This window comes from Berghia stephanieae, chromosome 7 (genome assembly GCF_034508935.2).
Source record: "Berghia stephanieae isolate SIO BIC M18660-M18661 chromosome 7, UCSD_Bste_1.3, whole genome shotgun sequence".
Classification (NCBI taxonomy): domain Eukaryota; kingdom Metazoa; phylum Mollusca; class Gastropoda; order Nudibranchia; family Aeolidiidae; genus Berghia; species Berghia stephanieae.
In genome coordinates this window covers 41288526-41312525 of record NC_088366.1, presented here as the reverse complement: position 1 = coordinate 41312525, position 24000 = coordinate 41288526, and the positions used below count along the sequence as shown (strand labels likewise).

The following is a 24000-nucleotide window of genomic DNA, read 5'->3' as shown; positions in this document are numbered from 1 at the left end:
CTCCGCAGCTGGTTGTGAAATGTCCACTTCCAGCCCATCTGTGTTCCGACAGTCCCAGAATGTCTATTTTGTTTTCTTCTGCTTCATTGATGATGGTGTTGAGTTTACCGGCTGCCATACTTCTTATGTTCCAAGTTCCTATGAGGTAGTTCCGCTTTAACCATGTATTCCGGTTCTTTCCCAGGTCTGTACAGTCAGGCGTTATGCCTTCATCAACTAGGCTGGTACTCCCGCCGGCGTCAGGTTCTTCCCCAATACGCTTTGGAGACCAATCTAACTTGGGGGTCTCATTACCAGGTCTCATATCGTTATTTGTTTTGCTTTTCTTCATTCGGGTTTCCGTGGCAGGTTTACTCACAGTAGTTTGCCATTGCTTTCTGTGAGAGAGCAGTGTCCTTACAGGACGTGTGTCCCAGCCATTGTATCCATAGGATATCCTCTGCCTAGCACATTGAAGAAGAGACCAGTTCTGAAGCTCCTTCAGCTGCTCTCCATCCTCATCCATCGCCTGCCTGGCGCGACTTCACGTAACCCTGTTCGGGGGGCATTGCGGGTACTCGGTCTTGCCCAAGGACCTCCCGCAGGCTAGTGGAGGGAAGGAGACGCCTTACTCCTCCTATTGACAGATCTCAATCTGCCCCACTACCCACCGCCATAACAGACTTCTGTAATAACTATTAATGATGAACTAGTAATGAAATTGCTGGGATTTTTGTTTTATTTTGAAATCTTATTGAATTATGATCAAACAATGAACCTTTTTGTGAGACCATGATATTTTGTGTAATAATGTCTTATTTTTTTTTGACACTTTACATAAATAAATATAAAATGTAAATAGCATTTTGTGACTTAATTTTTGATGAATTATGGTAATTCATAGCTCTAGTAGCGGGGGTCCCGTTAGTTCAGTTGGTAGAGCATTGGACTGTCACGCCAAAGGTCTCGGGTTCGAGTCCCTTTGCAGCCATAATTTTTATCCGGTTCCCCCTGTCCACCTAGCAGCAATTGGGTAGCTTACTCTACTACTGCTATAGCTGCAGTGGTACGTCCACATTTTAAGTTGTCACCATTAACCCTTTCATGGCTAGGTTTGAGTTGAACCGAACCAAAACCAAACGTACTTTTGTCTATACATGACTGACTTATGCAGTTTCACCTAGAGATAGTCCATGTGATGCGACTCGAGCGCGCTTTAGACTAATCTGTGATGAAAACTGTACAGGATCGACTCATATTTGACGTGAAATCAGTTGTCCACTTGTTCAAATAAAATTGTCGTCTACATTGCTGGATTTGTTGCATTTAAATTGAAACAAAGAAGTCTTTGTGAACAGTGTTCAAATGCATTAGTTGAAAATGAGCTATCTGACATACATTCTTTGATTGCTCTTAAGAACAAAGGGGGGTTGCAAATTCCTTCTAAGGGTGTTATTGATGTCTGTTTAATTTCTGAAAAGCATTTCAGAAAATATATTGCAACTGTAGGTCAAGATCATTTTCATTTCAATCGATGTGATTGCCATAAGCTTTTGCAAAGCATCATGAAGTCTTTCGTCAATAAACCCGTTTTTTCTACATTATTTCATTCCCATATGTTTGATCATGAGGGGATTGAGAATCATTTGATTCTTCTACTAAAAGCAATAGCTGAGAAATATATTCAGGTCAGGTATTTCTATGCTGGTAAACTGTACACTGAACAATTGAAAAAGAAGCTAATGTGTAAAAGCCGTCAAGTTCTTAACAAATTTATTTTATTTACAGGGCAGTAACAATGTCATTATTAACTTGTGTGATTTTTTTAAAGAGGCAGATATGTTTGTGTATAACCCTTTCCTGGCTAGGCTGGATTTCACGTCAAACATTATTCCATCCGCTACAGCTTTCACCTCGAGCACTCGGAGGGCTCGAGTCGCATCACAGGGGCTAATTTCTGAACTGTAGAGGATTGAATGATGAATGACGTAAAATCCAGTCTCGCCATAACAGACTTCTGTAATAACTATTAATGATGAACTAGTAATGAAATTGCTGGGATTTTTGTTTTATTTTGAAATCTTATTGAATTATGATCAAACAATGAACCTTTTTGTGAGACCATGATATTTTGTGTAATAATGTCTTTTTTTTTTTTGTCACTTTACATAAATAAATATAAAATGTAAATAGCATTTTGTGACTTAATTTTTGATGAATTATGGTAATTCATAGCTCTAGTAGCGGGGGTCCCGTTAGTTCAGTTGGTAGAGCATTGGACTGTCACGCCAAAGGTCTCGGGTTCGAGTCCCTTTGCAGCCATAATTTTTATCCGGTTCCCCTGTCCACCTAGCAGCAATTGGGTAGCTTACTCTACTACTGCTATAGCTGCAGTGGTACGTCCACATTTTAAGTTGTCACCATTAACCCTTTCATGGCTAGGTTTGAGTTGAACCAAACCAAAACCAAACGTACTTTTGTCTATACATGACTGACTTATGCAGTTTCACCTAGAGATAGTCCATGTGATGCGACTCGAGCGCGCTTTAGACTAATCTGTGATGAAAACTGTACAGGATCGACTCATATTTGACGTGAAATCTAATCTAGCTGTGAAAGGATTAAGAATTGTGGTCGTGTAGTGGTGGCCTGATTTTTAATGTGATTCCTACCCCGAAACTTTGTGCTGTAAGAGTCAGCTAAAAGTGGTGGCTGGGTGGGGATCCTGACCTCCCATAGCGGGCAGGGAGGTACTTACTGTGTCTTCTATCCCCTTATATCTGTTTTCCAACATGCTTTCTGTCTTTGTCTCGGAATGAGATTACTTGGTTTTGTCCTGGCACTGGCCGGAATCCTAGCTGGGAGGGAAACAGTCAACTGCATAGTTATTGTTTTGAGAGATGATATTTTTTTTCCTTGTAAATCATCTCTCTGATATGTATTATTATATTTATTTTGAATTTATAATGTAAGCATTTGAGTGTATTTCTCTTTGTTGGATTTTGTGCTTGTGTCCGGATGAGACTTATAGGTGGTCTCAAACTAAGTACTTTGATAGTGTGCTCTTGGAATTTACATATGATCCCTATTTGTTCCCAGTTCCCCTATGTCTTACTTTTTCTTGTGTGCTTTATTTGTAATTCTAGAACTTTTTACTATCCCATTTTCTTCCTTTTTACTGGCGCTGATATAACCTGAATGCGTTGCAAGGGCCGTAAAACCCTTAAGACAAACATAAAAGTGGTGGGTGGTTGGGAGGGCCTCCTGCATTCTTGCAGGAGATGTATGCTTTCTTCTACTTTTACCCTCTTATCTTTTGTAACGTCTGCTTTCTGCCCTTGTCCTTGACCGAAATAGCTCGGTTGTGGTTGGGTTCATGTGGGGGTTTTCTGCTTTTGACGAGCATGACGCGGCCGGGAACCGAACCCCAGACCTCCTGGTTACGAAGCCAACGTTCTAACCAACTGAGCCACTGTGACCAGTGTAAGATTGGTAGCGGATGACCGAATGGTCTACTTGCCTTGCTGTTCTCTCTTCTTGGCCAAGCGAAATATGCCGTCTCGTGACACGCAGGTTCGATTCCGACCGGATCCACTTTTTATTTTTCGATATCTTTAATTCGAGCTTGCACTTCCATTACTTTCTGTGCGGTTGCTTGATATTTTACAAGTGTTTACACATACTCCTCCCTTTTTCCTTATTCATGTCATAACCAACAAGCAAAGGAAATCGAACCGTGCGTAGTGATAGTGCTTTGGCTTCAGAATTGAACGAAGAAAATAATTTAATTAATATTGCCTTTGCAAGGTATTTACAACATCACAATGACTAAATTCCCTTATTAAGTGAGTGTTTCAATCGGCAACACAAGATGATTTCCATCACTCAAGTCTATAGTTTCTATGATAAACAATCGTTTCCTGGGCTTTTCAATATGGCGGCTAAGCTCCGCCCACTGGCATCAACTTTGCGACCTCGCGAACGAAGCCGCTTACCTTCCATGTATTATTATTCCAAGATATATATATATATATATATATATATATATATATATATATTATATATATATATATATATATATATATATATATATATATATATATATATGAGCCAAGGTCAAAAGGTGCCAATTTTTTTTCTCAAAATAAAAGTGACATAATAGTCCATTTATGTTTCTATATATGTAGCAAAAACCCTGTACTTCCTGAATCAAAGGCCCTTTAGATAACATTACGGTCAAACGCAGCATAATAACGTCAACAATGCCTATAGGTTGCTGGTGTCACATGTGACCGGTGACACCAAAATGAGACAAAAAGCGCAATAACCAAATGATTTTTGTTAAGTATCAAACTTTATTTAGTAAGTTATAAACAAAAAGACACAATCAACATCAATCATAGTACAATAGTGTTACCAACTATTGGAGAAAAGGTTGCTTTTCGGTGTCATCGGTCACAAGCAACATAGAATGCAAATATATTATTTCATAAAAATGATTGTACATTAACAACAACAACAATATTGCATATGCTTATTACCAGCAATGTTCAGAAACTTTTGGAATAAAATGTTGGGAAATAATGTGACCAAAGCATATCGACGGTCCGATGATCAAACCTCTGAAGTAGCGTTTTCGTGAATCCGTTGATCAAAGCGATCACGGCGATCAATCCTCCGATGTCACTTCCGAGGTTTGAACAACGGGTTTTGAGATAGAGGAGAGCATGGCAATCATCATCATCATCATCATCATCATCATCATCATCATCATCATCATCATCATCATCATCATCATCATACGGATGTAGGAGATGAAAATTAATATTTTTAAAAATTTAAATGAACTTTAAAGATAAAGATAAAATTGTTATTTCCTTTTAGTTTGTTCATTTTTTTTTTCAATGTATATACAATTAATATATGTAGGGAACCTTTGCAAAGTGCCCTGACCATGTTTACTGGATATTGCGCTATATAAATGCTCAATGTTTTTTTTTTAGTTTGGTTGTTTTTTGGTTGTTTGTTTGTTTGTTTTTGTTTATTTAGCTTTTTCTTTTTCTTTTTTGTTAAATAAATCAAAAGATCTTTGTTGTTTGTTGGACAGGATGGGTATGGGTTTAAATGGTGGTATGATATCAGGATGGCATTAGGTGGACATGACATGTGATTTAATAGGGTGATTGTCATGATCGAGCTTTGATATTTATGGATGCTATATAGACAACCCTATTAACAGTAAAATGAAATATTGATTTTGTAGTTAAAAACACAATCATTCTTTCTTATCCACGAAAACAAACTATACATCATTTACATGACGTGTTTTTGATTGCTTGAAAGTACTTCTCCTTCTCCCGTGAACTCTGAACTAATATCAGAGGTTTGATCATCTTGAGAGTAAAGAATAAGAGGGCGCGCTTATCTCTGAAGTTGACATCAGAGGTTAGATCAGCAGATTGGCAAAAACGCTTCCTCAGAGGTTTGATCAACGGGCCATCGATATCTTATTTAGCGACATTGTGTCACTAGTGACATTAGAGCGATGACACCATTACTTATGGCAATACCAAATTGCAATTTCGACAATATATCATTAATTTCAGTCAAACCAGTGTATTAACCTCAGGTAAATATGGAATTTAATAATATTTCAGAAACCAAAGACTTCAAAAATAGAAATATACATGGAAAATAGAGCATCTGAATGTGACTTGTGACATAAGACCGGTGACACCATTACTTATACTTATGTACAAGCAACACCAACTCACACTTTCGTCCATACTATATCATTATTTTCAGTCAAAAAAGCATAATAACCGCAAATCAGATGACCATCCAAGCCAACAGTCAATAATGCTAAAATGAAATTCAATAATATGTGAGGAAACTAAATACTTTCAAATTGGAAATATACTTAGAAATTAGTAATACCATTGTTGCTATGTATTACTTGGGTCAAAATCGGCACTAGAAGGCAATTTTGCCTCAATAAATCAAGAATAGCAACTGTACAAATCTAATACAGTCTGTTAAAATGGAATTCAATGACATTTCAAGCTTTGAAGAACATGAAAACAGAAATACATTAGAAACTTCAAACTTAAGTGTCAACTGTGACATTTTAACCAATGACACCAATGGTCACAAAAAGTACCAGAAGTCCCACAAACTCTAGATAAATATCAGTCATGGTAATGAATTCATGTAACCAGACGATGACATCACCCTACTGCTCAAATCTGCTTGTTTGTAGTAATTTAGTGTGTTAATAGTAAAACAAATCAAATTTCTTGACAACCCTTCTATCAAGTGTTGCTTATGACAATGTAAAATAGCGATGACACTAGTGCGGGGCGGTCCTTGGCAAGCTTAAGGACCACGGTCCTACGGTCCTTGGGAAATGAAGACCGCAAGGACCGGTCCTAGACCGGTCCGTTCATTCTTGAACCGTTAAAGACCGCTACACGATGAAAACCGTGGCCTACAGGAGTAAAACACACGGAGTAGTCACACTCATTTCAAATTGTAACCTAATTAGAGAAGAGGGGTGATGCCTTCTTTATTTGCTCACCGTACTTCATTGTTACTTCGATAATTTAATAAAATTTGAAATTTATCCCCATTAACGGAGATAATGGCATCGCCCAAGGCGTTGATCGAGTTGTTCGTGGCGTTGATACACACACGCAACTCCTACCCCCCCCCCTCCCCCCCCCCCCCCACAGCACACACATTAGAGGGCAGCGAGCATTGAAGAGTAAGAGAGAGACGTGAAGTTATAATAAGAGGGGGTGGATGAGGTGATAAGAGGGGTCGATGGTGACTTTTCGCCAGATCTAAGAAACTCAGCTACCCATTCATTGCTGAGTAGACAGGGATTCAGAAAAAATCGACTGCACCCGGGATCGATCTCTGGCCCTTTGCGTATAAAGAGAGTGCTCTATCAACTGAGCTATCGGGGTCCCCAAATATTCTATTGGACTTTTTTAAAATTCAGACGTTATAACTGGGTTTTTTGGAAGGAAGAAACTAATGAAACTCATATTATTTGATTAGTAAAAACACCAAACGAAATTTTAATATTATTGTATTATTTTAAATGACAACACTGCGATAGAAAGGAGTGGTGACAAGAGATGGACAAAAGAAAACAAAAAATCGGATTTGCTACTTGCTAGGTTCGACACACACACACACACACACACACACACACACACACAAACACACACATCTTTTGTAGTCACATACATTTCAAACAATAACCCATTAGAGAAGAGGGGTCATGCCTTCACCATAGATCATTGTCATTGCGATCATTATGGTGTAGTAAATTTTGAAATTTACCCCGTATAATGGAATCGTCCAAGGCGTGCGCCTCCTGTTCCCCCCATATCTCACACACGAAAGGGCGGTTTGCGGAGTGGAGGTTGGTGGTCGTCTGCCTGTATGGTCGTCTGTGTCGTTTAGTGTATGGCAAAGGGGGGTGGGTGCGATTAATTAAGTGGGATGGGTGGTGATTGGTGGAAGATAGGCAACCGAAGCAACGAATCGCTGGGGAAGTAGTAGGCTATGGCGCGAGACCGTAGGACCGTGGTCCTTGCAAGGACCGCCCCGCACTAGTTGAAAGGTGATAAGAAGTGAGGACCGCCGCCGATCTTCCCCTCTGGGACCGGTCTTCGGTTCACAGCTAAAAGACTGTCGGACCGCGGTCTAGACCGGTCTTCAGCGCGGCACTAGATGACACCCAAGTTCAACTTACCTTTTTTGCATGGAGCCACGCTGGAAAGGCAACTGAAAGTGCTGCACTTCAAAGGCTGGTAAGAAGGGTGGATCAAAATTGCGAATCGCCATTTAACGAAACAAACTTCCACGTGTTCACGCATGCCGTGTTGCTTGTGACAAATGACACCAAAACCAATAAACCTCGATATCAGCAAAACGGAATACATTTACTCCAAGATTTGAGTTCAGAAGGAAAATCTATGCTTTTTTCTCATAATAAAACATTTTATAACCATTAAATATGAGCTTTAAAGTTTCGTGTCGAGTCTTAGTATTGTGCTGTGTTTGATGACACCAAAGGTCACATGCAATACCAACTTTACCAACCAATCTATACGAAACTTAATCAGATATGTAATATACTGCAATTGCGTTTAAAAGTAAATTTTGACTTTATACTATTAGTCAAATTTCAATCATGTGAGCTAAAACATCACATTTAATTTCTACATGCTTTCTAAAAAGGTGATACGTTGACCTCGTTTTAAGCACATGCCAAACAGCATTCAAATTTCACTTTTAAGTTGTTTATTTCATATCCTGTTGAACAGAGTATGTTGAGCTATCTCATTTTATCTCTTCTTCATATTATCAATTGATTACAAGCATTAACCCAATGAAAACCGCCCATAATTAAGTAAAAATCAAATTTTCTTAACACTGGTATCAGACGGGCACCTTTTGACCTTGGCTCATATATATATATATATATATATATATATATATATATATATATATATATATATATATATATATATATATATTATATATATATATATCCCTTTCTCTATCTATCTATCTATCTATCCCTTTCTATCTATCTATCTATCTATCTATCTATCTATCTATCTATCTATCTATCTATCTATCTATCTATCTATCTATCTATCTATCTATCTATCTATCTATCTATCTATCCCTTTCTCTCCCCCCCCCCCCACATATATATATATATATATATATATATATATATATATATATATATATATATATCTTTTTGACATGGTTACGATTTATCCTTTGTTCCTTCGTTAAGTCGTATTTGTATCAAGAATGCTTAAAATGATCACCCTTAATTAATCATATATTGATCATTGCAGCAAAATAATTACAAACTATACAAGGTTTCTTTTTTACCCACAAAGTACTGAAACAATATTTTAACCTGGGAAGTAAATTTCAAATATATACAACTGAAATATGAAACGACTCGGACTTCATTCTAGTGTTCTTAGTTGACCACGTTTGTAACTAGTGGAACGGAAAACTGGCATAATCGTGTTCATATAATATTAAGCTAAACTCGTGTGACCATCTGTTGAATATAATTTGTGCGATGAAGACTCAATGACCGGAATTCATAACCCTCTGAACCAGCAGTGATCAAAGCTAAACAAATCGGACAGCTGCACCGAGATGTTATCGCATATCATCAAGGAACTAAGCGCGACGCACAAATTGTGAATGAATGAATGAAAGGTTACTTTATTCCTCCATCGGTTAGAGCAAGTTTTGAGAGTTTCTATCGGTTTGTTTGCTTATAATAATGCAATCAATGAATTAAATTTAACAAACTATAATCAAAATTGTGCTGATATCTTAATGCAAAATATCTCAAAGACAGTAATTCTAATGATAGAGTGTTTGGTACCATAATACAGATCCAAGTTTTCTCAATGTGTTGCCAATTTGTTTAAATTGATAAAATTGACTGTGGTTGTGCAAAAGCGATTGTAATTTAACCAGATGTCAATAACAAATCTGTTAAGTATCACGGGAGATAACCCGTTGTACTGGTCGGGAATTTGATGGAGTGAATGATCTCTTGACCGCGGCGCAGGTGGAGAACTAAAAGTTCGCCTTTTCAACACAGTGATTACAGTCTTGAAAAAAATTGGGTGATGTCTTTGTATTGTGTAATGTAACTTCAAGAAATGTGAGTTGTTTGGTATTATAATCTATGCCGTCAGCGGGATTTGTAAAAGGGGTTTCAGCCCATTTGAAATATGGCCAAAAAGATCCAAAGTTCATAGTTCCATAACTTTAAAACTAATAACCCGACCACGTTGATTGTGGTATCAAAAGTATTAGAATTAGTTGTACTTTTCATAACAGGTAACATATTATTTGCTGTGTGTATGATTTGAAAAATCGGTTTAGAGCAGCAATGCTTACCAATCCTGATCGAGTAACTAGAAGAAAATTTATAGGTAATTTGTGAAAGGAATATTAGCATCGTTATCCCTTTAGAAGATACGGAGCTGAAATCAAAGAAAACATTTGGTTCATGAGCGTTGCAAAGTCAGTTAGTTCGGTTTGTTGAAACGGCCATTTTACTGGCTTGAAATGTATACATTTATGTGGCTAGAGGGTAGTGTTTTAAGAGGTGTTTGAGGACGACCATTTTAAAGATATTTACTAACAATGTTGTATGTAATAAACAAAAAATAGCATTACTCCAATGTCTCACTGACCCTGCAATCTGCTGGTATGGTCTTACTTTATGTTGTTTTTTTTTTTGTTGTGTTTGAAAATATTTCAAAAGTAAAAACTTTATAATTTGTACTCTTTTCCAACAGAACCCCCTAAAGTACGACTATGCATTTCCTACAGACTCCTCGTCACTTTGAGCTGTATGGCCTGCATGCTTTTAATATTTGCCAGTCAAGATTCTATGAGCTCCGCCATAGTGTGTATGGTTCGACAAAATCACAAGCCCAATGGAATAGATTCTCAACCTCTTTCAAACTACACGTCTATGAATGTTGACATAAGACGCTTCGACGTACAAGAAATGAATCAAACTAAATATCACCGAACAAAAGATATCAAACAGGTAACATTTAATAGCATACTTTACTATGTTTATCTGAATTAAATACTTTCCTGTTTTAATAGAAATGGTTGATATCCATACACTTGTTTATTTAAACTGCACATAACACAAGTCTTTTAACTGAAGCATATAAAATTAATGGTCTCATTTATAATATTGATGAATATGTTTGAGAAATGTTGTGTTGGTTTGAGTGTAGTATTATTGTCACCAATGAGGCAGATTAAGTTTTCATGTTGGGCTCGTTTCAGGAGATATTTTGCAACCAAAAGCAATGCTGCCAACAACTGAAATACCTTTTCTTTTCGGCCAATTTCTTTTCGAACTCGACGAGTTTAAATGTCTTATTATAAATTATAACAACATCGAAATGAAATGTACGATTCTCTTCATGGGGTCTTGATCAAGGAAAAACTGATATCAGGGAAAACGAGATTTTAACATCTTTGATAGTAACTAAAATGTTTCCTGAATATTCTCTACCATATTTCCTGCCATAACGAAACGCAGTATATATATTATTCCTAATTCGCTTTTACAATCGAGATTTGTCTTATGTGTATACTGGTCTGTCGTCTGTAGGCCTGTAATTACGTCATTAGTTATACTCTCAATCAGATGCTCACAAAATCAATATTAGAAATTGCAGTGTAACAGCAGTCCAGAAAAATTGCAAAACTGAACAGGATAGAGGAAAAAGAATTGTAAACACTCTGAGTTACCCATGACGCGGAAGATTAAAATAAGGAAACATTCGTATCATTGTTAAAATGGTACCCAATAGGAATTAAAACACGACATTAGAAAACATTGTTGTTTTTTTTTACTCTAAACAATGAACGAAATTTTAGTCGTCCATTTCAAAAGCCTGTATCTCAGCTTAATACTGATGTCTCATAGTGATTCCATAACTTAATTTATAGGATTTTTTATACTTTACAATATATCATTCAATGTTAATGCTGTCTATCCCAATTCTCACAATTCAAGGGTTTTTGAGACCTAATTCCTTCTACAATGTAATTAACTAAATTATGTATCTCAACGTCTAAAAGAATACCCAGCGAGCTGGATACTCAAAATTAAGTTCTAAATTATAAATGTTTATGCCCAATTGAGAAGCGTGAATGTAGTTTCTCAAAAGGCTTAAGTCTAAGATTTGTAGTTGTTGATATTTTAATTTTAATTGAATCCAGTCAGTCCTGACATAAAATGCTGAGTTGAGGCTGCAGATCACAAATAAAAACCTGATGCGTGCAAATAAGAACATCTATTGTGAACTTGAAATTAATGTTTACAAGAATAATGGAGTTTATGGCTCTAACCTTAGAAGAGAAATGGTTTTTCATATAGATAGAATGGGTAGAATAGTATAAGATGTTCATTGCTATAAAATGATAATTAAATTTGGGACGAAACTATGTTTCAGCCATGGCTTTTCGACTGGTCCCTGAAGATTCAAGGCTGGCTACTCTTCTCATTTTTCCTTTGTTACTTCATAGTCCAAGCTCCCTCCGGTCTTCTTGTGTCCAGGTGAGAAGCAAGGGCATCATAAGCAAGTTTTGTCAATCGTGATCGAAGATTAAGAGATCTGTATAAATCAATCACAATTTTAATTTCAAATTATCACTATATATATATTATATATATATTATATATATATATATATATATATATATATATAATATATATATATATATATATATATATATAATATTGATAATTTGAAATTAAAATTGTGATTGGTTTATACAGATCCCCTTCGATCACGATTGACATATATATATATATATATATATATATATATATATATATATATATATATATATATATATATATATATTCGAATTCTTTTGCTCCATTAAAGATTGAATTACAGCGAAATTAATCGAATTAAATAAAATTAGACGCATTAACAAATTGAAATCACGTTGTTTGAATAGGCATTCAAACCAGTAAACAGATGGCAACTCACATGATTAAGTCATTTCTGTGTGTAGAGGAATGCGATTAGGACCTATAATTTTCAATGTTAGAGTGTGTTGTCCAAAACAGATTGCCTAAAAACATATACCTTTTTTCAGCTCAATTACGATCGGTATAAAGAAGTAAATATCCACACATTCGACTACAACTTGAAATTGAGTTATAGCGATATTTTCATAATAATAATTCTTGTTACCAAAACAATCTTTGGTTTGATAGATTTTCGAAAACAAGGTTTACCATACATTCAATAAGCATGTACTTGACCAGTAGACTTTTGTCCAGTTTGATGTAACGAACATTTTTACTATAATTCAAACGTTGACGATAACAACAACTCTAAGACTAATAGATTATTGTGTGTTGTAATTCATATCGGAGACACTTCACAATGCGTCTCCGATCAATTTTGGGCCATTATGGGCTTGCACGGCTACGTAGTCTAGTGGTATGACACTCGACTTCGGGCCGGAAGATTCTGGGTTCGAGTCTCGAGTTGAGTCCTTGGAAAAGACTCTTTACTCACATTCTAACACCATGCGCAGGTGTAAAATGAGTACATGGCCGTGAACAGCGTTGTCTCTGTCCGAACAAAATTGTAATATCTCCTAACAGGCGTTAAGTCTCGTCCTGCCGTGCTGCTGTAAAGCGCATTGAGCATATTCAATGGATATTGCGCTATATAAAAGCTCGAGGTCAATGTTGATGTTGGGATGAAAAAAAAAATTAAAAGATGGTAAACATTATGAGCCTATGAGTTGTATACAGTGATAGATTAATTAAAATTAATATTGATTATATCTTAGTTTATAATTTGATTGAGAGGTGAGTTGCAACTTTCCCGTGATTTTAAGTTAAAATATTGGAATAAGTTTTGAATATTGATTGATTTGATCGTCTAACGTTGTGATGGAATGATTCTCTACCAATTTGTAGCGCATCATTTTCTCAGCCACAGGTTTCGAGATCAATATCCGGTCAAATACCGGGACTCAGCTTGTAATTATGAGTATAATTCACAGTACAAACAATTTAATTTGTTCCCAACTTTCTCCACATAAGTTTTGTATAAGGGATTTGATCAAATCGAGTCCACGCAAAAGATATAACCGCTTTTATTGTCTTATATATGTATGTATATAAAACCGGCCGCGATTTATTTATTTCAATTGTAAAAAGTTATACAGATATATTTTTCATTTTTTTATTACTATTAGAACTAATTAATAGAATCGCAAAATATTATAATAATTAGATTGACGGTCTTTGAACAATATAAAATGTGGTAACACCACCTACATGACGAAAAGATGATGCAACTTATTGTGAAATTTATTGCGCTTTGTAATTGTTTAAAGAAGACACTTGTTGCTATGCCTGGGAAACTCTATGCTAATAATTACATACAACTATTGGAAGAAAAGATTTCGTCAGACTGTGAACACCTTTAACCAGGAAGGAATTTCATTTTTCAACAAGATGGTGCTACATCCCATACGAGCAAAAGAACACAAGCTTTTCTTCGAAGTAAGAATGTTTATTTAATAGAGAAAGACAACTGGCCGCCTCGACCACTCGGCCTGAATGCATGTGTTATGTGTTATAGGTACATGAAAATAATGGAAATTCCCCCCTACTTTTCAACTAAAACGTGAACACATGAATACAAAAAATGGTGGGTAAGAGAAAGTTCGCGCGTCATTAACCTTAATAAGTAGCAATCACGAAACCAGGTCACCACTGTCGGGTATCTCAAAAAATATCACTGCCAGTTTTTTTTTTCATATTTTGCAATTTCCCCTATCTACAAGGTTCTGCCACATACTATTCAGCTGCAAGAATACTTAAAATACACGCTTCTCATTTCATGACAGATGCAGGCTTTTTACAACCAAAAATAAATCCTACCCAGAGAGAGAAAAATATCATTAAAATCATATCATTTACCTCTGAACCACTTGAAAAAGGCTCGGTATGTTTTCTTTGACACTATCCAACTTGTGAATTGTAAAAACCTTTACTCCACATGTTGAATAAGGTGTCAATATATAATTACAACTCTGTCAACTTCGGAAATGATTATCACAACACTTGGTTTTCACACCCTAACCCATGTATTAGACCATAATGTCATGAAAAAAGCACTGGGTTTTGCTTTAAATAAAGATTAAAATGCGCAGGGCACCCTGGGCTTTCAGGAAATGCAAAAGAAAAGCAAATCAATTTTTTTTACCGAGCGTTTGATTTTATCAGGCAGTCTCTCTCTCTCTCTCTCTCTCTCTCTCTCTCTCTCTCTCTCTCTCTCTCTCTATATATATATATATATATATATATATATATATATATATATATATATATATGTATATCTATCTATCTATACATATACATACATACATGCATACATAATACAAGAACCAGTCTTACATATAAAAGTTAAAACAAACAAGATATACAAGATCAACGCGTATGTACACTAGATGTCACATGGATGTTAAAACGTACACATTACCTGTAAGACTCCTTACGCACTAGGACAAAACTGTCCCAGGACAAATTTATCCTGTCCCACTGGAGGAAAACTTCTATTCAAAAGGGGTTCCGCACTAGGACAGGACTGTCCCAGGACACACTTGCGCGAATGCATTTTTTTTACAAGATTCAAAAGTTTATTTGTAGGCAATTGCAACTCTAATAATTCACATTTTATGAATCAACCAAGGATTACTATACTGAAAGGATCGACATGTGGAATCTTCAGCCCCCGCTAGTGGGGGCCATTGGTTGGATAACGATTTCAAGCAAAACTACTACTTTTCTGCCTTGGTACAATTTCCTTGAATGCGCAATAATTGATTCTGTTCTCATAATTTCGGTACTTTATAAGAATTGGCGACCATAAGTTTTAAATAATATTTCTTATATCTTGAACGATATGAAAATATATAAAAAGTAGTGAACTATCAACAATTTTACTGGAAAGTATGAACTATTTTTTATGACGCCCTCTTACAAATTGAGTGATTGGGTTTGTTTTCATTTTTTTAAAAATCGAAAGTACGAATCTGCCTTCAATTGCTTTTAATAACTAGATAGATCTATGGCTAATTTATCGAACCAGAATCTTTGAAAAGTGGTAAGTACCAATAATAATTGCGTAATAATTATTACTTAAGAAATGTTTAGAATTAGCATCTGGCTGTAGTTCCTGCAGACGATAGTTGGACCCATTGTCGTGCTTGCTCTGTCGAGTCGCACAGATATGGTGATCAGACTCCGACATCCTCCTGATTCGGATTTGTTTCTTATTTTATTATGGCTTGTGGCTTTATATTTATATCTTTTTTTTTTCTATATGGTTAACTGATAAATATTGACTATTATATTAGTCTAGTGTATAAGTCTAGAGGGCCCTTTGCTCGTCACGCCAACTTCACAACTTGAACAGTCCTTTCTACTACTAACAACAGTTGCAGATAGATAGTAGTACTAGTAGTCATTGCTATTGCTAGATAGCTAGACTAGAATAGTTAGTGGGTCTGATATTACCATATATGATGGAACTTGGACTCTGAATATATAGTTATGCCCATTATATGGACTGTCAATCATATGGGACAAGTACTCTGAATATATAGTTTTGCCTCATTGATCAAAATTATCTGAGATGTTACTGTTACTAGTTACAACAGTTACACTCACCCAACTCAATCACTCTAATTATCTCTGTGACTATGGGAGGGAATTATGGATCCATTGACTGAAAGGATTGTACTAGTAGTCTGAATATATAGTTTTGTCTCAATGATCTGAGAAGTGACTCTATTAATTAACTCTTGACTACATGGAAGGGAACTATGGATCTGATTCTGATGCTACTCATTGTTCCGGCTAGTGGTTATGAGTTCATATCATACTATTATACCCATGCGGTCACCCCAGACAGACCATGGACCACATCCTGTCCGAATGCTCGCTGGGACCTCACTGCACCAATGCTGACCTGAGGGAATGCAACCAGACTGCCCGGGACTGGCTGACTCACTGGCGCGACAAGATATGATGATCATACTATTTTCCGAATAAAAGCAACACACATTAACTGTTATAAAGTAACAACTAATGTAGTTTGCATCCCATTTTGACTTTGTAATTTATTGCTTTTTATTTACATCACGTCACAATTACCAAAGACTGATATGAATCTCTAGCTTTAACTCATTTGAACTAGTGATTAAATACTCAAAATTGTCAAATTAACAATGAATGTTTATTTTTAACTTTGAAAAATTGTATCTATGCATGAACGTTTCACACAGCATTTTAAGTTTTCTTTTAAACAATACGATATGATACGGAATCTCTATCGGTTCCTCTCTCGTAAGGCTGCGAAAAGAAGTCCACTTTTATCTATCGATAAGTCATTAATTAAAGAGGACAGCTATGGAATTGGAATTTCACAATCAACCCTCAGTTTTGCATGTTATTGTTGTTGAACACAAGCACATATTTGTGGAAACATTGTATCATAAATTGATGAATTTCTACTTTTGACTGGTCTACATTAAATTTATGTAATCCTCTTTGGCATAAAGAACACGCTATTTCTCAAAAATTTGAAATCAAAATAATGTTGGAAGCGCGTAATGTTCACTTTCATTTGTATTCATCATAACGTATATTGATTGTTATAAAATGTAAACATGTCTGTCGTTCCTTCATATTCGGATTCTGTACGAACATCATATAAGTTTCAATTAACCGAACATTCCATTTTAACAAAGTCTTTCAAAATGGATAAGCGGAAAATCATATTTTTGACATTATAATCATATTTAGATTCCAATACTTACTAGTTATCGATTTTAATATAGCTGTAATAAGCGAAATTCTTTCCTATTGTTTTAAAATTCGTGAAAAAATATATTTTACTAGGACAAAATGATCCAGAGGTTCATACAAATTTTTGCAGCTGTACATTGTGAACAGCTGAGAAAAAGAAGACAAAGGTGCGCCCCTTATTAAAAATCCTATTGTATCCCTTAGGAGATATTTTGGTATTTATCTTTTTCTTGGGATCATCCTCCGCAGATTACCTCCCTTTGTTGATATTTTACATCTCCTTTCCCCTTCACCTAATTGTTCACCTTCATCTTCATCATCATTTTACATGTACATTCATTAATCAAGCTTCTAAAGAAATCATCCTGAATCAATCACTATAAGGTCAGTTTTTAGAATATCTAACTACTCATCCTTTCCGTTTCTTGGCTACTCCTATTCACTGCTGATAATAATAATCATTAAATATTTTTTTGGACCCAGAATTCACAAAAAGGTAGATCTTGCCATATAATAATGCCCCTGCTGTTATTTTGGTGTTAATTTTCTATATCTTTTGTTGGCCCCCACTAGCGTTGCCTGAAGATTCCATTTGATTGTCCTTTCAGTATAGTTGTCCTTGGAATCAACATAAGATACGACATGACGATAATGATTTTTACACTGTATAATGGGATTTGTTTACATAAGATTTATATAATCATGACATATTCTTATAGCAAGAGTAATATTACTACTACTACTACTACTACTACTACTACTACTACTACTACTACTACTACTACTACTACTACTACTACTACTACTACTACTACTACTACTACTACTACTACTACTACTACTACTACTACTACTACTACTACTACTACTACTACTACTACTACTACCACTACTAGTACTATTACGACTACTACATCTACAACAACAACAACAACAACAACTACTACTACTACTACTACTACTACTACTACTACTACTACTACTACTACTACTACTACTACTACGACTACTATTACTACTACTACTACTACTACTACTACTACTACTACTACTACTACTACTACTACTACTACTATTACTACTACTACTACTACTACTACTACCACCACCACCACTACACTACCACCTCTCCTACTACTACTACTACTACTACTACTACTACTACTACTACTACTACTACTATAACTACTACTACTACTACTACTACTACTACTACTACTACTACTACTAGTAATGGATGAAATAGAGGTTGCATATTTCTGTGCTTTACTACGTGGGAAAAAAAAAGACAAATTGAAAGAGAAAACAATATTGGGTGCATCCTTTAATGACCCAAAGATTGCCCAAGGGTCAATTCCGTAGACTCTATGGTGATCTCCGATCTTATCTTCAAATGACTTTCTTGGAATCACCTGATTTTACCCAGGTGCAAATGAGTACCAGTTCGCTGATGAAAGTAATCTTTGACGGACTAGCATCATTCAAGAGGATAATAGAAAGTCAGCATGGCTCGGTGGTACGGTCTTTGCTTCGTACCCGAAGGGCATCAGTTCGATCACCCGCTGATGCGCTGTGCTGCCTTGAGTAATTCACCTCGCCTAGCTCAATTTGCGGCGCTGCACTGCGGCTGACGCCTGGGTTATACTTCGCCCTAGCTCAATTTGAGGCGCTGCATTGCGGCTGATGCCTGGGTTATTCCAGTCTTCCCTTGGAATAGACCCTCGAGAAAAATTTCCCCTATGGGATGAAAAAGGGAATTTTATTTTTTAAAATTTTAAACTGTTATCTGTCTGCTCAACGCTACAGAAACATGGAAAAGTTCCGGATTTATAAGCTTAGGAGGCAAGATGGCCGAATGGTTAGCGCGTTGTACTCTGGACTCAGAGGTTCTGTGCTCGATTTCGACCGAAGCCAATTTGTACTTTCTAGAGCAAGAAAATTTACTTCAATCACTCACTCCATTCAGGCGTAAAAGGGTACCTGTCAAGCTGGGATAGTAATCTGCGATAGACTAGCGTCCTGTTCAAAGGTTTTCAAACAAATACGTTAATTGTCCGCTTCACGCTATTGAAACCGGAATAACTCCTGCACCATTGGCTACAAGGCTCTAAAGGACTTAATTTGTCTTACAATGAGTCCAAGTGGCTCAGAAGGACTTACATAAAAAATATTTTCATTGAGAATTCCCGAAATAAATAAGGATAAAGATAATTGATCCCACAAGTTACCGAATAGATGTGCGACCGGTTTTAGACACGTTACTGCAGTCACAAAGTGTGACACTTCTTAAAATATATTTATAAACATACGTTTTTAAATTGCCGAAAATGTTTATGTTGCTATGCCTTCTGTGCGTGGTTTCATCACATAGAATTATGTTTTGAATTGTTCTTGCTTTTTTATATTCAGAATTGAAATAAATAAATAAATTATAACTGTGAAATTTAATATACGAAAACGGATAAAATGGACGTTTCGGGTTTTCCCTTCATCAACAACACATGATGAATTAAAAACTACAGACGAATGAGATAATATGGTAGTGGTGTTGTTAAGATGCATAAACAAAAACATTGATGGGCAGGAAATTGTATGCTACTTTGTGAGGAAGCGCGAATTAAAACAGAGCAATAGAAATTTATAAAAGGTGCGTACTTAATTATGTCAAAAGAGGGGAGGCGGGAAGGAACTGTGTAATGCAGTATAGAAAGTGAACTAAAATAAAGTGTGGACTATTGTTGGAAAATAAATCCAATGGAATTGGAAATAAATACAAAATATATGGGATGTAGGTATTAATATATTAGTGGCATTAGCAGAAGCAGAAGCAACAGTAGAAGTAGTAGTAGTAGTAGTAGTAGTAGTAGTAGTAGTAGTAGTAGTAGTAGTAGTAGTAGTAGTAGTAGTAGTAGTAGTAGTAGCAGTAGTAGGGATACAGAAAATAAAGACAGGCATTTCAATTTTGACACGGCGCCGCCAAGTCTGGGACTTTTTTGTCCTAGTGTGGAAGGCTGCTATATTTTTCTCCTATCACAAACGATATGAACACGGGACTGGGACAGTCCTGTCCGGTTGATTTTGTAGCATTTCACAACGGCTTGGGACACAACTGGACTGTTTTGTCCCGTCTCAATAGGTGCGGTAGGTTTCTCTAAATTCTATATGTTACAGATTTGGGACAGTCCTGTCCTAGTGCGGAAGGGGTGTAAGACTCCTTTTGTATGCTACTTTGTGAGGAAGCGCGAATTAAAACAGAGCAATAGAAAGGTGCGTAATTAATTAAGTAAAAAGAGGGGAGGCAGGGAGGAACTGTGTAATGCAGTATAGAAAGTGAAATAAAATAAAGCGTGGACTATTGTTGGAAAATAAATACAATGGAATTGGAAATAAATACAAAATAGACGTCTATAAGGGATGTAGGTATTAATAAATTAGCGGCATTAGCAGCAACAGAAGCAACAGTAGAAATAGTAGTAGTAGTAGTAGTAGTAGTAGTAGTAGTAGTAGTAGTAGTAGTAGTAGTAGTAGTGGTAGTGGTAGTGGTAGTAGTATAGTAGTAGTAGTAGTAGTAGTAGTAGAAGTAGTAGTAGTAGAAGTAGTAGTAGTAGTAGTAGTAGTAGTAGTAGTAGTAGTAGTAGTAGTAGTAGTAGTAGTAGGAGGAGGAGGAGGAGGAGGAGGAGGGATGCAGAAAAGAAAGACAGACATTGCAACTTTGACACGGCGCCACCAAGTCTGTGACTTTTTGTCCTAGTGCGGAAGGCTGCTATATTTTTCTACTATCACAAACGACATGAACTACACGGGACTGGGACAGTCCTGTCCCGTTGGTTTTGTAGCATTTCACAACTGCTTGGGTGGGACACAACGGGACTGTTTTGTCCCGTCCCAATAGGTGCGGTAGGTTTCTCTAAATTATATATGTGCCTGTCCTAGTGCGGTACCCCTGTAACCTCATCTGTGTCCATCCCCTGCTCTGCAGGAAGTAGCCGTCCGCCATTAACATCAGTGGATTAAAATGGCACCAAATCTGTCAAAAAGTCTCAAACCTGACACTTTCTTTCAAATCTCGGCTTCATGAGTTTATGACAATTTGGGAATCATATTGAATAACGTAAAGGTTTTCTCACCAAAATGAAATAAAAGCGTTTTGTCAATATACTGTAGGCTGTTCTATTTTTGCTTCTTCATAATATTTTTCCAGATGTGGACCAAAGCGTGTTTTAGTGATCAGTTTGATATGTGCAGGTCTTGGTCATTTACTTACAATTCCTGCCACTCAGTTGGGTCTTCCATTTGTGATTATAGCCAGAATCATCGCCGGGTCTGGCACGGTGAGTGATGACCATCCATTTGTATAACAATAAGCATAAAATGGAATAAACATTTATTATACAGAGGATGCCAAATGTAAGCACCTTTCATAGGAAATTTTTAAAAGACATTTTGAACGGTTCCTTTTAGATTACAGTGAGTTTTTGAAATGTCCAAAATTAAGCAACACGTTTTTTTTTTTATAACCACGGAATTCGGTTTGGCCATCCCACAAACCACCATGCTTACACTCTGACATAGATTCACCAACAACTACAGTAGTGTTTTTGTAACCGACCAAAAAATACACCGGAGAAATAACCTAGCCCCTCAGACTACGGCAAAAGTCCAATGTTTTGGATGGCCCATAAGTGGAAGAAAATACACATAATACGTATATCTGACAATGTTTTAAAATTTGAATAAGTATCACATCTCATAAACCAAATTTATTTGATTGATGATTTATCCAAATAAATGTCATGTTTTGAGAATTACAAAGAAAACAAAACCAATAAAATCTAATTCCATTACTATTCTTGATAAACTTCTATAAGTTGTCACTATTGATGGCATTTTCAACGGACGAAACAAAATAAGTATAATATATGCAAGAATGCAAAACTGCAACAAAAACTCAAACTGTACCAAAACTCGACGGAAAAGAACTGAAAACGTAGAGAAAATGCAATGTATTAAATGACTTATTCTTTTAAGATCTAAAAAAAAAAAAAACAGACGTGAAACCGGGTGGTAACCAAATCATGAAGTATCTAGCTGAAGGATAAAGCCTTCTAAGATATAACATGATAGATAAAATAAATACCCATGAATTCAAATAAAATACAAAATTTTCAGTCGGGCAATCAAATTTTTGATTTTTCTCCATCTAAATTTGATAGTAATTTTTCATTCTATATTCGTACGGCTATGTGGTCTTGTCTTATTACTCTGGCCTTCGGATCAGAAAGTCCTGGGTTCGAGTGCCGCTTTGAGCGGCAGATGGTTGAGTGTATAGTAAAATAAAGGGAGTAAAATGACTTATAAAAGATACAAAACAAAGTAAACGACGTTTCGGCCTTTGGCCTTCTTCAGGTAAACAAGTAAAGGGAATATGCTATATTACATTGGAATTGTAGTTAAAAGTGTGTGTGTGTGTGTGTGTGTATTGTGTGTGTATTGTGTGTGTGTGTGTGTGTGCGTGCGTGCAAGGGAATGAGAGAGAGAGGGAGAGATAGATAGAGAGAGATATAGAGGGAGAGAAGATAATAATATATATATATATATATATATATATATATATACAGAGAGAGAGAGAGAGAGAGAGAGAGAGAGAGAGAGAGAGAGAGAGAGAGACCCAAAATGAGATGAAGTAATGAGATGAGATGTAAACCAAGATCAAAACTAAATAGGAATCAAGCATAAGATAGTGGGGTGGGGTGGGGGGGGTGCGAATTCCTGATTCAAAAATAAAGGACCGAGAGAGAGAGAGAGAGAGAGAGAGAGAGAGAGAGAGAGAAAGAGAGAGAGAGAGAGAGAGAGAGGGAGAGAGGGGGGGATATAATAATAACTATCTGAGAGTGATATAACAAATAAATCGATTAGGCCTGTTAGGCGACATTACAACTTTTCCCGACATAAGCAACGCTGTTTACGGCCAGGTACTCATTTTACACCTGAGTACGGTGAGAGAATGTGAGGCTCGAACCCAGGACCTTCCGATCCGAAAGCGAGGGTCATAAAACAAGACCACACAGCCTATTTGTTAAGTAATTATACAAATGTAAAGGATAATTAAAAGAACCATTCAATTGATATATGCGGAAGAAAGAAAGAAATAGAAAAGAATATAAATGAGTATATAGGTAAAACATAAATATTTAAGTAAATAAATAAATGAATCGATTTTTAAAAAGGGAGAGAATAAAAAGAGTTAATAAAAAAAATTACTCTGTAAATAAAATAGATAAGTAAATAAATACATAAATAATTTAATCAAAAAATTTAATGAATAATAAATAAATAAATGTGATTTTTAAAAAGGATCAGTGATAAATGAATAAAAATTGAAAGGAAAACTAATCCGGTAAATAGAGGACCCATTGGCCAAAATAAATGGAAACAACAAGACCTAAAAGCCCAAGTAAACGCATGATAAGGGAAAGATAGCTGACCCTACTCTTGCTACTAGGTCGTTGCCTCTGGTTATGGTTCATCGCACGGGCGATAAACCTTATCGTTAGTACTGAGTGATAGCTGAG

At 36.1% G+C, this 24000-nt stretch overlaps 1 protein-coding gene across 2 annotated transcripts in view; it reads left to right on the top strand.

Annotated features, from left to right (window-relative positions):
* LOC144976231 (sodium-dependent phosphate transport protein 1-like) overlaps window positions 1–24000 on the top strand; it is a 54359-nt gene that overhangs the window by 16144 nt on the left and 14215 nt on the right. For both annotated transcript variants that reach the window (XM_078920410.1, XM_078920409.1), the window contains 3 exons: window positions 10347–10603; window positions 12033–12136; window positions 21630–21759. In XM_078920410.1, the coding sequence (XP_078776536.1) occupies window positions 10347–10603; window positions 12033–12136; window positions 21630–21759 (491 nt within the window). The remainder of the gene's footprint in view (window positions 1–10346; window positions 10604–12032; window positions 12137–21629; window positions 21760–24000) is intronic.